Raw genomic sequence first — 13461 nt, forward strand, 5'->3', positions numbered from 1 at the left:
TATGTAATGTGATTATATGTAAAACCAATGAAAATTATTTTTTAAAAAAGAAAAGAAATGTTGTCCAAGTGAATGAAAGATAAATAAAGAGATGAATGAATATGGAAGTTTAAAAAAAAGAAAAGGGGAAAAGGGAAAGCAAAGAAAAGAAAAGAAAAGGGTAAGCAGCGCCAGACCAGCCCACGAGCCCCTTGGCTGAGTGGCGATTTGAACCCAGTCCTCGCCTGTCACTTGAGCCACTTGTCCTTGGCTCCCTCCCTCCTGGAAACTTGGGTCCTCAGCAACCCCCTCCCATCCATCCTGCCTCGATTCCCCTTGGCACTCTCACCTGAGTTGCGTGGGGCACGGAAGGCGTTGGTGGCTGTTTTTCGGAGGTCCAGGAGCTGAAATAAATATTGGAAGGACTTTTGCTAAGGGGTTCCCCACAAAAGCTCTCAAACAGTGATCGTTGGTGGAGGAATGTCTCTCTAGGGTCAGTTGCTTAGCCAAGCCTGCCTAATCATGTGCTTATGGGAAACTCCGGGTGCAAGAGCCCGCTTGCCTCCTGTGGCTTCCAGGAAGTGGTACTCAGAAGAATTGCTGCCTCTGACTCTTTACAGGTAGGTAGCTGTGTTGGTCTGCCGTAGTTGAAACAAAATAAAAAAATTCCTTCCAGTAGCACCTTAGAGGCCAAGTAAGTTTGTTATTGGTATGAGCTTTCGAGTGCATGCACACGAAAGTTCATACCAATAACAAACTTAGTTGGTGTCTAAGGTGCTACTGGGAGGAATTTTTTAAAATTTTGTTTTGCCTGTGACTGTAGAAGCAGAGCTGGGCCATCCTGTCTTGCTGCCTTTGCCAGGCCTCTCCTCCTCCACGAATTTGCCTAATCCTCTTTTAAAGCCATCCAGGTTGGCAGCCATCGCTGCTTCCTGCAGCAGAGAGTTCCACAGTTTAGCTCTGTAGAATCGTACAATCGCTGTTAGGATATTGATGTTCCATTCCACCCTAAGAGGACCAGATATGTGGGTTGTTGTGTGTCACATGTCTGTTTACATTCCAGCACAGCTTGCTGGGAACTTCCGTTTGTGCATTGCTTTTGCTTAGTGTTCTTCCTGCTCTTAGACATGAAGGAGATCAGACATGTTTTCTTTGTCTTGATTTATGCTGAATAAACTGTTTGTAAATATGCTTTACATATGTCTCTGTCCGCCCTTCTGAAATATATTCAGTCGAGAGTGGATTTCATGCTCTTTATTCAGCTCATAGTAGTGAGGAATGGAAGTTCCCCCGAAACGTCTGCTTTATATACATTATTTACACAATGGGCCCCACGTGATTGGCTAATTCTGGGCTTCTCCTGTAGGCCAATCAGGTTGCGGATTCACTTCCACCTGGAGCCGGATTGGGTGGCTCCTGCAGACCAATCAGACTGTTGCATTATGGATTCTATTGTTCTAGGACCAATCAGATTGCAGCATTCTGAATCCTATTCTTCTAGGACCAATCAGACTGCTGCATTCTGGATCCTATTCAACTCAGTACATAACATCTTCCGTTGTGAAGAGTTAATTACTCTGCTGATTAGAGCGTGCTCCAGCTTCTGAAGAGTTCTGAAACTGCAGGTCGCTGTTTGATGCTGTTCCAAGGACTGGCGTTCGCCTGGTTACCAGCCAGTGGGCTGGAGCCAGCTGGGGGCCTGCGAATTGCCCCCGTTCCCTTGGCAACATCCCATCAGGGTCATCTAACCCAACCTCCTCCAATGCAGGAATCTTTTGCCCGACACGGGGCTCGAACCCACAGCCCTGAGATGAAGAATCTCATGCTCCACCAACTGAGTTATCTCACCAAACCCACAGCCCATATACCAGGCTGGGGGGCAGGCTCTAAAGGAGACTCCCCCCACCATGCATTACCTGCTGGTCCCAGCCGAGGGCGCTCTGCTTTCCGGCACACAGCCGAGCTCATCGTCGGCATCTGGGCAGTCAGTGACCCCATCGCACCTCTGGGATGCTTGGATGCAGACCCCCGACGTGGCGCAGTGGAACTGGGAGGGCAAGCAGCCCCCTGGGATAGAGGGCTCTGGAGACGGGCCGACTCCTGCCAAGGGAACCCGCAGCACAGATCCAGTGAAGGAAGGATCGAACAGAATTTATTACGAACCCCAACTCTGTGTAGAAAAGTAACCCAGCCTGCTGAAACGTACCCCAGTAACCAAGCCTGTAAGAAAGGGAAGCATTTCTTTCTGCAGGCTTGCAACTCACGAAGGGTGAGGGAAAGTTTAGGCTGACCGACTGAACTGACCGCTGTCAGAAGTTGGCAGAGACTAGCAGGAAGGAAGCAACATTATCTTTGAAACTTGGAATCTGCTTGATTTTAAGAAGAAATGGGGGGGGGGAATTATAATGTATTTAAGAGAACAGCGTAAACAACTAAAAACTTTGGCAGGATTTGAGTAATGCTTCTGATCATGCAAAACTGTGGAAAAATGGATTACTATTCTTAAAACAAACTAGACAAAATACGATAAGCAGATGAAAAGAAAGATTGATAATGGTAACCATGGAAGGGCAGAGGGAAGTCAAGGGATTCAGAGACTCCTAAATGAGGAGGTGAATGATATGTTTGAATTTAAACTTGTTATATAGAACTTATTAAAAATATTAAAATGCAAAGAGAGAGCGAGAGAGAAGGGCCATTTGGGGGCACCAGATTTTGGCCTCACATGGGGTGCCATATTACGAAAGAATACCAAAGTCTGAACCTTTTCCTATTCTGCAATCTCCTTTTTGAGCGGAGGCGACCAGAACTGCATGCAATATATTTGACGGATTGCTTGGTTTTACGCGCTTCTTAAGGGGTCTCTGCCCGCTACTCACCGCAGTGCCTCTCGTCCGAGAAATCCCCGCAGTCGTTGAATCCGTCGCAAATGGCCCCATGGGGCCCGGTGGGGACGCAGCGCCCGTTCTGGCACTGGAACTCCCCGGTCCAGCAAGGCCTGGCAGTGGGTGGCGCCGTTGGGGTCCCGGGAGGCTCTGGGGACACTGAAAGGGGGCAAGGAGGGTGGGGAAGTTTGAGGGTTTAGACAGAAGGAACAGCAACGCCCAATCACCAGGGTGGTGCGTGTTCTAGTTCAGGCATCCTCAATCTCAGCCCTACAGATGTTTTTGGGACTACAACTCCCATCATCCCAAGCTAACAGGACCAGTGGTAAGGGATGATGGGAACTGCAGTCCCAAAATATCTGAAGGGCAGAGTTTGGTGGTGCCTCCTCTCGTTACCTCCTGCGTGGGGCTACCTTTGAAGGTGACCCGGAAACTACAACTAATCCAGAATGCGGCAGCTAGACTGGTGACTGGGAGCGGCCACCGTGACCACATAACACCGGTCCTGAAAGACCTGCATTGACTCCCAGTACGTTTCCGAGCACAGTTCAAAGTGTTGGTGCTGAACTTGAAAGCCCTAAACGGCCTTGGTCCAGTATACCTGAAGGAGCATCTCCACCCCAATCATTCTGCCCAGACGCTGAGGTCCAGCTCCAAGTGCCTTCTGGTGGTTCCCTCCCTGCGAGAAGTGAAGCTACAGGGAACCGGGCAGAGGGCCTTCTCGGTGGTGGCGCCTTTCCACCAGATGTCAAGGAAATAAACAACAATCTGACTTTTAGAAGACATCTGAAGGCAGCCCTGTTTAGAGAAGTTTTTAACAACTGATGTTTTAATGTATTTTTAACCTTCTGTTGGAAGCCACCCAGAGTGGCTGGGGAGACCCAGCCAGATGGGCAGGGTAGAAATAATAATTTTTTATTATTATTATTATTAGTCACCCACCGCCAATACGCCTCGCCCATCCTGCCATCCTACCTTTCCCACAGCCCAGCAGCTCCACGCGGAGGAAGATCCCGTTGTGGAAGTCGCGGGGAAGGATCCGGACATGCCGGGCGCGCACCATGCGCTGGAAGGTCCTGACCACGGGCGTCGAGTCGTCAAAGTTCCCTTGGAAGAGCTAGAGGGAGGGGAAGAGACCGAAGGCCCCATTGTCAGAACTCATTCAATGTTACATCTCTTTTTCTTTGTATCACTTTATTTCTTTATAATTAAAAACTTTTCAATAAAGTACGGTATTAATATCAACGTTACAAAGCACCTCGTCATCAATAAACATATATGGACCAACCATCTTTTGAGACATAGTCTGAGGACCTCACTACCCTGGCTATATTTAAACACATCTCTGATGGACTATATGGAACTGGCGGAAATGACTGGCAGAATCCGAGACCAGGGAGAAGAGTCGGTGGAGGAAGATTGGAAAAAATTTAAAGATTATTTAAAGAAATACTGTAAAATTAAGGAGCTTTAGAAAAAAGGTGGAATAAAGCTATATGGCTTTGGCAGAAATGTTAGAAGGAACTAGGTATAGATAGATTGTTAATGCATTAAAAGGGGGGGAAACTAGGTTACAATATGTTAAAATTAACTACAAGACAGAAAATAGATGAAGATGTAAAGGACTTGCTGAAATAGTTAATTGAAGTGGAATACAAAAAGGGAGGCGTTGAGGAAGTCAATGAAACAAGTGTATGAAAGTTAAGATCGAAAATATTGGAAGTGTTTTTAATGGTTTTTGTTTTGTTTTGTTAATTTAATGTTTTATGTAGTGTTTTTGTTTTTGTTTTTCTATGTTTAACTTCTCTTTTTTCTTTTTGTAATTTCCAAAATCTTAATAAATATTATTTTAAAAAATATGTATTTAAACACATCTCTTATCAGCACCACTTTCCCTTCCTTCCTTCCTTCCTTCCTTCCTTCCTTCCTTCCTTCCTTCCTTCCTTCTCTTTCTTTTGAAATTGAAATACTTTGTTGTCACTTGTACAACTTGTATACAGTGAGATTACACGAGCACCCCCCACTCAGCTCTCTTTGCCTTAATTCCCCTCGTTTACCCACCAAACCCCAAAGTCAGTTGCCCTGTTATCTTTTCATTCTGTAACTGAATCTTTTCATTCAGCAGCCTAACGGATAGAAGCTGTTCTTTACCCTCTTGGTGCGACTATTCTTGCTTCTATATCTTCTGCCCGAGAGCAGGAGGTCAAGTAAGTGCCGGTCAGGGCGTGAATCATCCCTGAGAATTTTCCTCACCAGCAGATTCACGGGACAGCCCATAATATCTTGTGCCGTATCCACCACCCTCTGTAGGCACCTCCTATCCGTTGATGTCAAACCAGCGTCCCACACCGCGATGCAGTATAAAAGGACACTTTCTGTTGTGGACTGGTAGAAGGAGATCATCAGATGTTGATTGACATTGTACTTCCACAATACTCTGGGGAGATGGAGTCTCTGTGGGGCTTTCTTAACCACCTGGGTTGTGTTTATTTTCCAAGTAAGGTCTTGACTGAGATAAACTCCTAGGAATTGAAAGGAAGAGACTCTCTCCACATAGCGGGGCTAGTTCTCCTCTCTTCCTCCGAAAGCCCAACACCATCTCCTTTGTCTTGCTGGTAGAATCATAGAATCATAGAATCCTAGAGTTGGAAGAGACCACAAGGGCCATTGAGTCCAACCCCCTGCCAAGCAGGAAACACCATCAGAGCACTCCTGACGTATGGTTGTCAAGCCTCTGCTTAAAGACCTCCAAAGAAGGAGACTCCACCACACTCCTTGGCAGCAAATTCCACTGTCAAACAGCTCTTCCTCATTAGGAAGTTCTTCCTAATGTTTAGGTGGAATCTTCTTTCTTGGAGTTTGGATCCATTGGTATTAAGGTGCAAGTTGTTCCCTAGGCTCTTTCTCATTCTCTTTCTCCATTGAAAGGTGGTAGACTCTCCTTCCTTAGAAGCTTATAAGCAGAGCTTAAGTGGCTGCTTAAGCCGAGATTCCTAAATTGCAGCGGGTTGGACTAGATGACCCTTGGGTCCCTTCCATGATTCTATGCAATACAGATGTCCTACAGCTGTTACTCAACTAAACCCATAAGATCAACAGTCTTAGATACAGACGCACAGAGTCCCGAAAGCATCCTTTGCCATCCTGGTGCCCTCCAGGCATTCTGAAGTACAACTCCTGCCAGAGTGCGCTGACTGGGGCTGACGGCAGCTGCCTCCCAAAGCATCTGGAGGGCACCATGCTGGCAAAAGCTGCCCTGTGGGCCCATGATCCTAGCCCTGCAGTGCTGTAGGGACTTCGTTCCCCCCACTCCACCCTCTTGAGCCAGGGGTTAGAGCGCCGGACTAGGACCGGGTTAGAGACCAGGGTTCGAATCTCCACTCGGCCATGAAGATCACTGGGCCGAGTGGCTGCCTCTCAGCCCAGCCTACCTCGCAGGGCTGTTGTTGGGGGAGTAAATGAGGAGGGAGAGAAGTGACCATGGGCGCCACCTTGAGTTCCTTGGAGAATAAGCAAATGAGATAGACCACGTGGGTCTTGCACCTTTAGGTCAGGCACGGTGCCCGTGGAAGAGGCCTCGTGGTAGTCGTGCCACCTCATGCCATCCAGGCTGAACCGCAGGAAGAAGCTGGTCACGTAGGCATCAGAGGATCCGGCCCCCTGCACCACCACCCCTGAGGAAAGGCAATTTTATAATGGTATCAAAATAAATAAATTATGCATTACATGAAATCAATCAGTAGGCATAAGACTCATACCCTTAGTCTACGCTACCTGATCATCAGTCTACATGCACTCTTTGATATTAGAAAACAGCTTGACCTACATTCAACTGGGCTGGAGTGCAGGCTGCAGCCGCATGCTGCATGCCCCCATGCAACCAGTCCATGCAGAATGTAGGCACCCAATACATAGAAAGGAGCAAACCGGTGATAGTGGAGGGAGCAGGCTAATTGTTGAACTGAAATACAATTAAGAAGAAGTATATTAATAGTGAAATAATTACATATTAAGCTCTAACTTAAAAGGATTTTTTATTCATAACAAACTTCGTAATGCAAACACATTGGCATTTGGCAAGAACGAAAGTTCCTTTAGAAACACAATTTACAAAGACTCATCGTCTAGTCTCTAGAAACTTCCTATAACATGAAATAATGACAGGTGTAAATATACGATGCAAAGTACTAATAATTATAAATAGCAGAATGTAGGCACCCTAAATATAGAAAGGAGCAAACCAGGGATATTTGAGAGAGCAGGCGGGGCCCAGGACTTACATCATAGGAGCCTGCACAACACACAAACACTGTTGCTGGATGTACGCTTTATTTTGTTTGTTATCTTATAGTTTGGAAATGTACACCCAGTTTTCTTTCCTTTAAATTTTTTGGGGACCCCCAAGAGAGTGGGACCCTAAACTATAGCTTGTTTAGCTTATACAGTCATACCACATGTTGCGTCCACTTCAGGTTGTGTGTTTTTGTCTTGTGTCCGGCGGCAACCCAGAAGTACCAGAACGGGTTGCTTCTGGGTTTCGCTGCTTGCACATGCGCAAAGCACTAAACCACGCTGCATGCATGCGCAGACATGGCACTTCTGGATGCGAATGCTTCGAGTTGCGGATGTGCCTCCAGGACGGATTACGTCCGCAACTCAAGGTTCCACTGTACCTAAATCTGGCACAGCCCCCACCCAGCCTCAGATGGCTCTCCTGCGAGATTCCTTCCAGAGCAAGGGGATCACCCACCTGTCAGGTTCCTGGGTTCCCCAGATCCACGTGCAGGACCCCAGCCCTGGAGGTCGGCGATGGGCAGGACGCGGTTGAGGCGGGCGGCGGGCGGCGGGTTCTCTGGCTGCTGCGAGGAAGCCGTGAAGCTGGCGTCTGGCAGAGAGGCAATGCCCAGCGGGCCGTAGCACAGGTCTGGGGGGTGGCACAGAAGGGAGGTGGGGGGAGGGTCAGGAGAGCGCCTGGCATCCTGGAAACCCATCACACCCAGCGTTCGAAACTCCCCTTGTTCTAGGCACGTATAGCGCCAGGGAATTTCATTAGTGTGAGGAGTTTCTGAGCTCTGGGAGCCTAAGATTTCAGATTGAAACTGCAGAGCGGAAGGAAAGGAGGACCTTTTTCTGCCTCCCCACTTCCAGCTACTCTCTGAGGAAGAGACCCCCTTAAGAATATTAGGGGGGTGGGCAGGGGAAGAACTAGACCATGTGAAAAATGAAGATAATATTTCAGCTGCTGTTCATTCATTTCCAGCATTGTATTATTGTTATTTAAAAAGCGCACTTAGACATTCCGTTGTGGTGCCCGTAACCTAAAGGTGCCATTTAGCTCCCACATCTCAGTTTCCAACACTGATCACATCTCTTTTAAGGGTCCACTTTGATTGGAAAAGCCTTTCTGGATGAGCTCATCAGCTGCTCCAGCTTTCCCTTTCTCCCTCTCTCCCTTTTTTCCTCCCTCCCTCCCTCCCTCCCTCCCTCCCTTTCTCTCTCTTGTTTCATAAAATCGTGAAAAACAACAACTCTCCAAAAAGCTGGGCACAGAGAGAATAAAACAATAAAATGATCCATAAAGACAACACATATTCAAACAATAATATCATAAATAAAATAGAAGCAGATTTTAAAAAACAACAATTTTCTGTGATAAAGTGTGGCAGGACCTGAACTTTGGGACTCCCTGCCTCTTGACACCAGGCAGAGGCATATTCACTGTGCTCTGTCCGAGGTGACGGAGCTTGTTTGCATATAGAGCCCCGCCCACCAAGCAAGTGGGAGGAGCAACCCTTTCTTGGACAACCTCCATCCCGGAAGGGGGCTCTCTTGGTTGCTGAAGACGAGAAGCCCCAAGTCATAGGCCTGCATTTACCCAGGTGCAAGGAACGATGCGCGCAGAGTCTCACCTCCGAGAGGGGGCATTGGGAAGGTGTTGAAGGGCAAGGCTGTGGTCAAGGCAGCCGGGCTGGCCACGGTGGGTCCCAGGGCTGGCACAGTTGGCAGAGCCGTCCGGTTCTCACCTGCATAGGAAGGAAACAGTAGGGGTGGGGCAGATCCTGGGGTGACGCCCTGGGCCACCACCAAACACGAGACCCTGGGGGTAACTAGGGTTTTGAGCTGGGTGTTAGGGTAAAATCTGGGTGCGAGGCTGCTCTGCCACCCAGCTCATCGGACTAAGTGTCCACGGGTCCCTGCGGAGGAAAATGAGCTCAGCTGGAGACAGGAGCAAGCTGCAGAAGATCCAAGTTTATTGCGCAACAGGTTCAAGACGAGATTGAACCGCGAGAAAGGGGTGACATGAACTTTTGAAACTTCCCTCCATGTCCCAGAATACAGTGCAAAACACATCCCAGTTACATCATGAATACATTAAGAAGAGGTTGGGTTACACAGGATTAACATATGGAGGAGGGAGGGGGGAATATGCAGAGCTGGAGATATGCACAGATATGCGCTTCCTGAGTGCCGGTGATGAGAAGACAATGGTCCATGTACTGGCATTGCCTGGAAGAAAGGCTTGGCAGAGTGATTTGACAGGATTAGGGTCTTGACACCTTGCTTGCGGGATTATGGAGGACAGGGGAGGTGTCATGGAGTCCTAGAGAAATTGAGCAAATTGGCATGTTGATTTTCTATGAATTTTATAGATTTTAGTCCCTTTTGACATTGACAATTGGAAATAAATGGATATATTGTAGCGAAGAAGAAGGTGAAGAAGACATGCCCCCCCTTCCGTATCATGGGGAATTCTGTTTAATCTGCTTGTTACCTCAATACTCCTGTGAGTGCTGCATTGTAGGGGGTTGGAGAATTAATAATAATAATAATAATAATAATAATAATAATAATAATAATAATATTTATACCCTGCCCATCTGGCTGGGTTTCCCCAGCCACACTGGGTGGCTCCCTTCAGTATACAGTCATACCTTGGGTTACAGTCGCTTCAGGTTGTGTTTTTTTGTGTTACGGACCGCCGAAACCTGGAAGTACCAGAACGGGTTACTTCTGGGTTTTGGTGGTTGTGCATGCGCAGAAGTGTTGAATCTCAACCTGCGTTTGCGCAGACCTGCCACTGTGGGTTGCAAACGCACTTCCCGCACGGATCACGTTTGCAACCCGAGCATCCACTGTATTACCATATTTTTCCGTGTATAAGACTAGGTTTTCCCCCTAAAAAATAATGTCAAAAATTAAGGGCTGTCTTATATATGTCTTATATCTCCCCCCATTTTCTTAAACCTGAGTCCCCAAAAATAGTGGGCGTCTTATACATGGGGGCGTCTTATAGAAGGAAAAAGACTGTAATAAAAATAAAAAAGCAATAAAACATCCGACATTAAAAACTTCCCTAAACAGGGCTGCCTTCCAACGCTACAATTCCAGGATGCTACGAAATATTTGGGAATTGTAAGATTTGAACATAGTGTCCCCAAAGTTCAAAAAACAAGGAATAAGATTCCCAAGGGGCAAGATAAGGATTAGCGGCAATTGGAGCATTGCAGGGGGTTGACCTACTTAGTTGTGATTCCTGAATTGCAGGGGGTTGGACTAGATGACCGCTGGGGAGCCCTCCCAACCCTGCAATTCTAGGATTCTGTGATTCATCGGAGGCTTTTAAGCAGAGGTTGGCTATCCATCTGTCAGGGGTTCTTGAGCTGTGAATCCTGCATCTAGAGTTCTAAAACTTATCCCTCATTCGGTGCAGCAAATAATTCACAATCCCAGTGTATATAAATGCACAGGCCTGGGGAGAAAACTGAAATTGCAGAGTCTGTCCGATGTGGGGTGGGAGGAGAGGTGCAGGGTCTCTGCCCCCTTCCCCTGCCACCCTGGAGGGCTCACCTGCCTCCACACAGTAGCAGCAGGCGTCTCCTCGGCCCTCGACCAGGACTCGGCCCTGCAGGAGGGAGGGATGCGCATCAGTGAGGAAGTCGGCGCATGCTCAGAGACACCCTTGCGCTCTGGTGCACAGGAAGAGGAGGGGACGTGCCAGACTCACCTCAGGGCAGGCCACTGTGCTGTACGGGCAATACTGGGAGCACTGGACGGTCAGGTTGGGCAGGCATTGGCACACCTGGCACTGCCCCGAGCGCCAGCGGTCGCCGATGGCATGCGCCCGGCCGTGGTGCTCGCACTCTTCGCACGGATCCGTCTGACACCTGCAAAGGTGGAGGGAGGGGCTGCAGGAGATCATGGCTGGTGGATTCCTACCAGGACCCCCCATGTAAGTGGGGAAAGGCAGCCGGGCAACCTCCCCCCCCCACAAGAAAGAGCAGACAAATCAGTTTTTTCTTTGTTTGGCTTTTGCTGGTTGGCTGCAGCCGATTCAGGCAGAAACCATGGCAGGCAGGCGAGAGAGAGATCATGGATTAGAAATGTTCTCCAAGGAGAATGACAGATTTGTGATGTCCAAACTTTTTTCAAAGAGGACCAGATTTGATGAAGTGAAGGGCCATGAGGGCCGACCAAAGTTGTTGAATTTTTTTTAGGATTAAAGTCATTCTGCTTTATTTATGAAATATATTTATATACCACCATATCTCTCTCTCTCTCTCTCTCTCTCTCTCTCTCTCTCTCTCTCTGTATATATATATATATCAATCAGGGGTGCCGACTTATAAAAAATATTGGGGGGGCCCAAGACCTCCAAACCGCTGCTGCTGGGGGAACGAAAGGGGCGAGCCCCGGGCTGCCCCGACCTTAAGTGAACCTGTGAGGGCCCGCCCTTTGCGGCAGCCGATTGGCTGCCGCCGTGGGCGGTGAATATTAATGAGCTAGGGGGAATCCCCGCTTCTCGCAGGGCTGACGCCAGCCCCGCGAGATTGTTGATGGGTCGAGAGCCCGCAACCCCACCCCCTCTCTAGATCGGGAGTGGCTTTGTTTTAACTCATTACTGAATGTATTTTAAAAGGTAACTATCGTCAAACAAGGAAAATAAAAATACCAACATAATTAATAATTTAATATTATTAAATTATTGGGGGGGGCGAGCCCCCCCAAACGAATTTTTGAGGGGGCTCGGGCCCCCTCAGGCCCCATGGAGTCGGCGCCTATGATATATATGTGAGGCTCACAACAATAACATCTTTAAAAAACCACATAAGAAATACCGCAAAAGCATGATGAAAAAGGAGCACCTCGTGGGGCCTCCAAGCGATGCGCTGGCTCTGTGTGTCTCACCTGCGCGCTTTGCGGTAGATGCCTCGGCACTGGCGGCCGTTGCCGTGCTTGCTGGGGTTGTTGGGGCTGCGGAAAGACCACTGGATGCTCTGCACCCCGCAGGGACCCAGGCACTCGCCCCAGGGCGACCAGGAGGACCAGCCGCAATTCACTGGCAAGGCAGGGGGAAGCGGGGAGGAAGCGTTACCAATAGGGAGAGGGACACTGGCCGGCACATCTGCACACCTGCAGCTCCCCACCTGTCTCCCCAGATGTTGTTGAATTACAATTATTATAATATATAGAACGATTGCCGATTAAAGTTGCCTCCCGCCCTCGCTCATCGCAAGAGCCCAAGTATTTTGGACAAGCTCAATGGCGGTGGCAGGGCCAAGTGGGGCACCTGTGGGGTGCTGCCCCACAGGATTCTGGTGCCCCAGGTGGCTGCTTCAGTGCGTCTCCTGGGCAGGCTGGCCTTGTGGGTGGAACACGGCGTGCCCCCCCCCACACAAGAAGGTTTTGTGGGATGTAACATCACTGAAGCAGTCAAACACAACATTTCCTGGTTGCCTAGAGTGGACACACAGGGGATGTTGCTCCAGGCAGGAAGACTTCCTGTCACACCTGGTCTAGAGCATCCTCCCCCTGCATGTGACCAGGTAGGTGGGCGTGACCCTGGCAGACCCCATAAAAGGGCTGGTCATGCAGCCATCTTCCTCTCACTCCTCCTTTGACTTTCTTGATGCCTTTTGCTGTCTGCTGGCTCTCAGCCAGCAGCACATGGGCTCATTCCTCACAGAGGATGAACCCACACTTTTCTCAGTACAGTGGTACCTTGGTTCTCAAACTCCAAATACCTGGAAGTAAGTCTTCCGGTTTTTGAACATTTTTTGGAAGCCAGACATCCGATGCAGCTGTCGGCTATGGGTGTCTGCACCAATCAGAAGCTGCAGCTTGGTTTTTGAACATTTCAGAAGTCACATAGACTTGCGGAACTGATTAAGTTTGGCGCTTTCGTTTTTGCTATTTATTTTGTGGTTTTGTTTTTAAGGTTTTTCAATTTATTTGTTTTTGTGGCTATGTGGAACCCTGTTCAGCTACTGACTGATTGATTTATTGTGTGACTGTGGAAATGGATAAAAGCCCCCCGTCCAAACAATGACTATCATCAGTGCAGGTAAGATTTTTTTTTAAATCATCTACAATACTGTCTTATTTATTTTATAGTACAGTACATTGATTATTGCTTTCATTTTATGGATCAATGGTCTCGTTAGGTAGCAAAATTCATGTGAAATTGCTGTTTTAGAGGTTGTCTTTAAAAGTCTGGAACGGATTAAATCGTTTTACATTCCTTTCTATGGGAAAGTGCACCTTGGTTTCGGAACGCTTTGGTTTTGGAACGGACTTCCGTAACAGATTAAGTTTGAGA

The 13461-nt window shown here is 48.2% G+C and overlaps 1 protein-coding gene across 1 annotated transcript; it reads right to left on the bottom strand.

The window, feature by feature from the left end:
• Positions 1-328: 328 nt before the first annotated feature.
• LOC310837149 (SCO-spondin-like) lies at positions 329-12201 on the bottom strand (the record flags this gene model as incomplete). The annotated part of the gene is made up of 10 exons (XM_083757296.1): positions 329-383; positions 1896-2079; positions 2859-3023; positions 3840-3981; positions 6408-6538; positions 7615-7788; positions 8774-8887; positions 10713-10767; positions 10870-11029; positions 12051-12201. Coding segments are annotated over 10 exons (1331 nt in total), but the record flags the coding sequence as incomplete, so codon positions are not given.
• Positions 12202-13461: the final 1260 nt, after the last annotated feature.

The sequence above is a fragment of the Podarcis gaigeae genome (assembly GCF_964106915.1).
Source record: "Podarcis gaigeae genome assembly, contig: HAP1_SCAFFOLD_274, whole genome shotgun sequence".
Taxonomy (NCBI): domain Eukaryota; kingdom Metazoa; phylum Chordata; class Lepidosauria; order Squamata; family Lacertidae; genus Podarcis; species Podarcis gaigeae.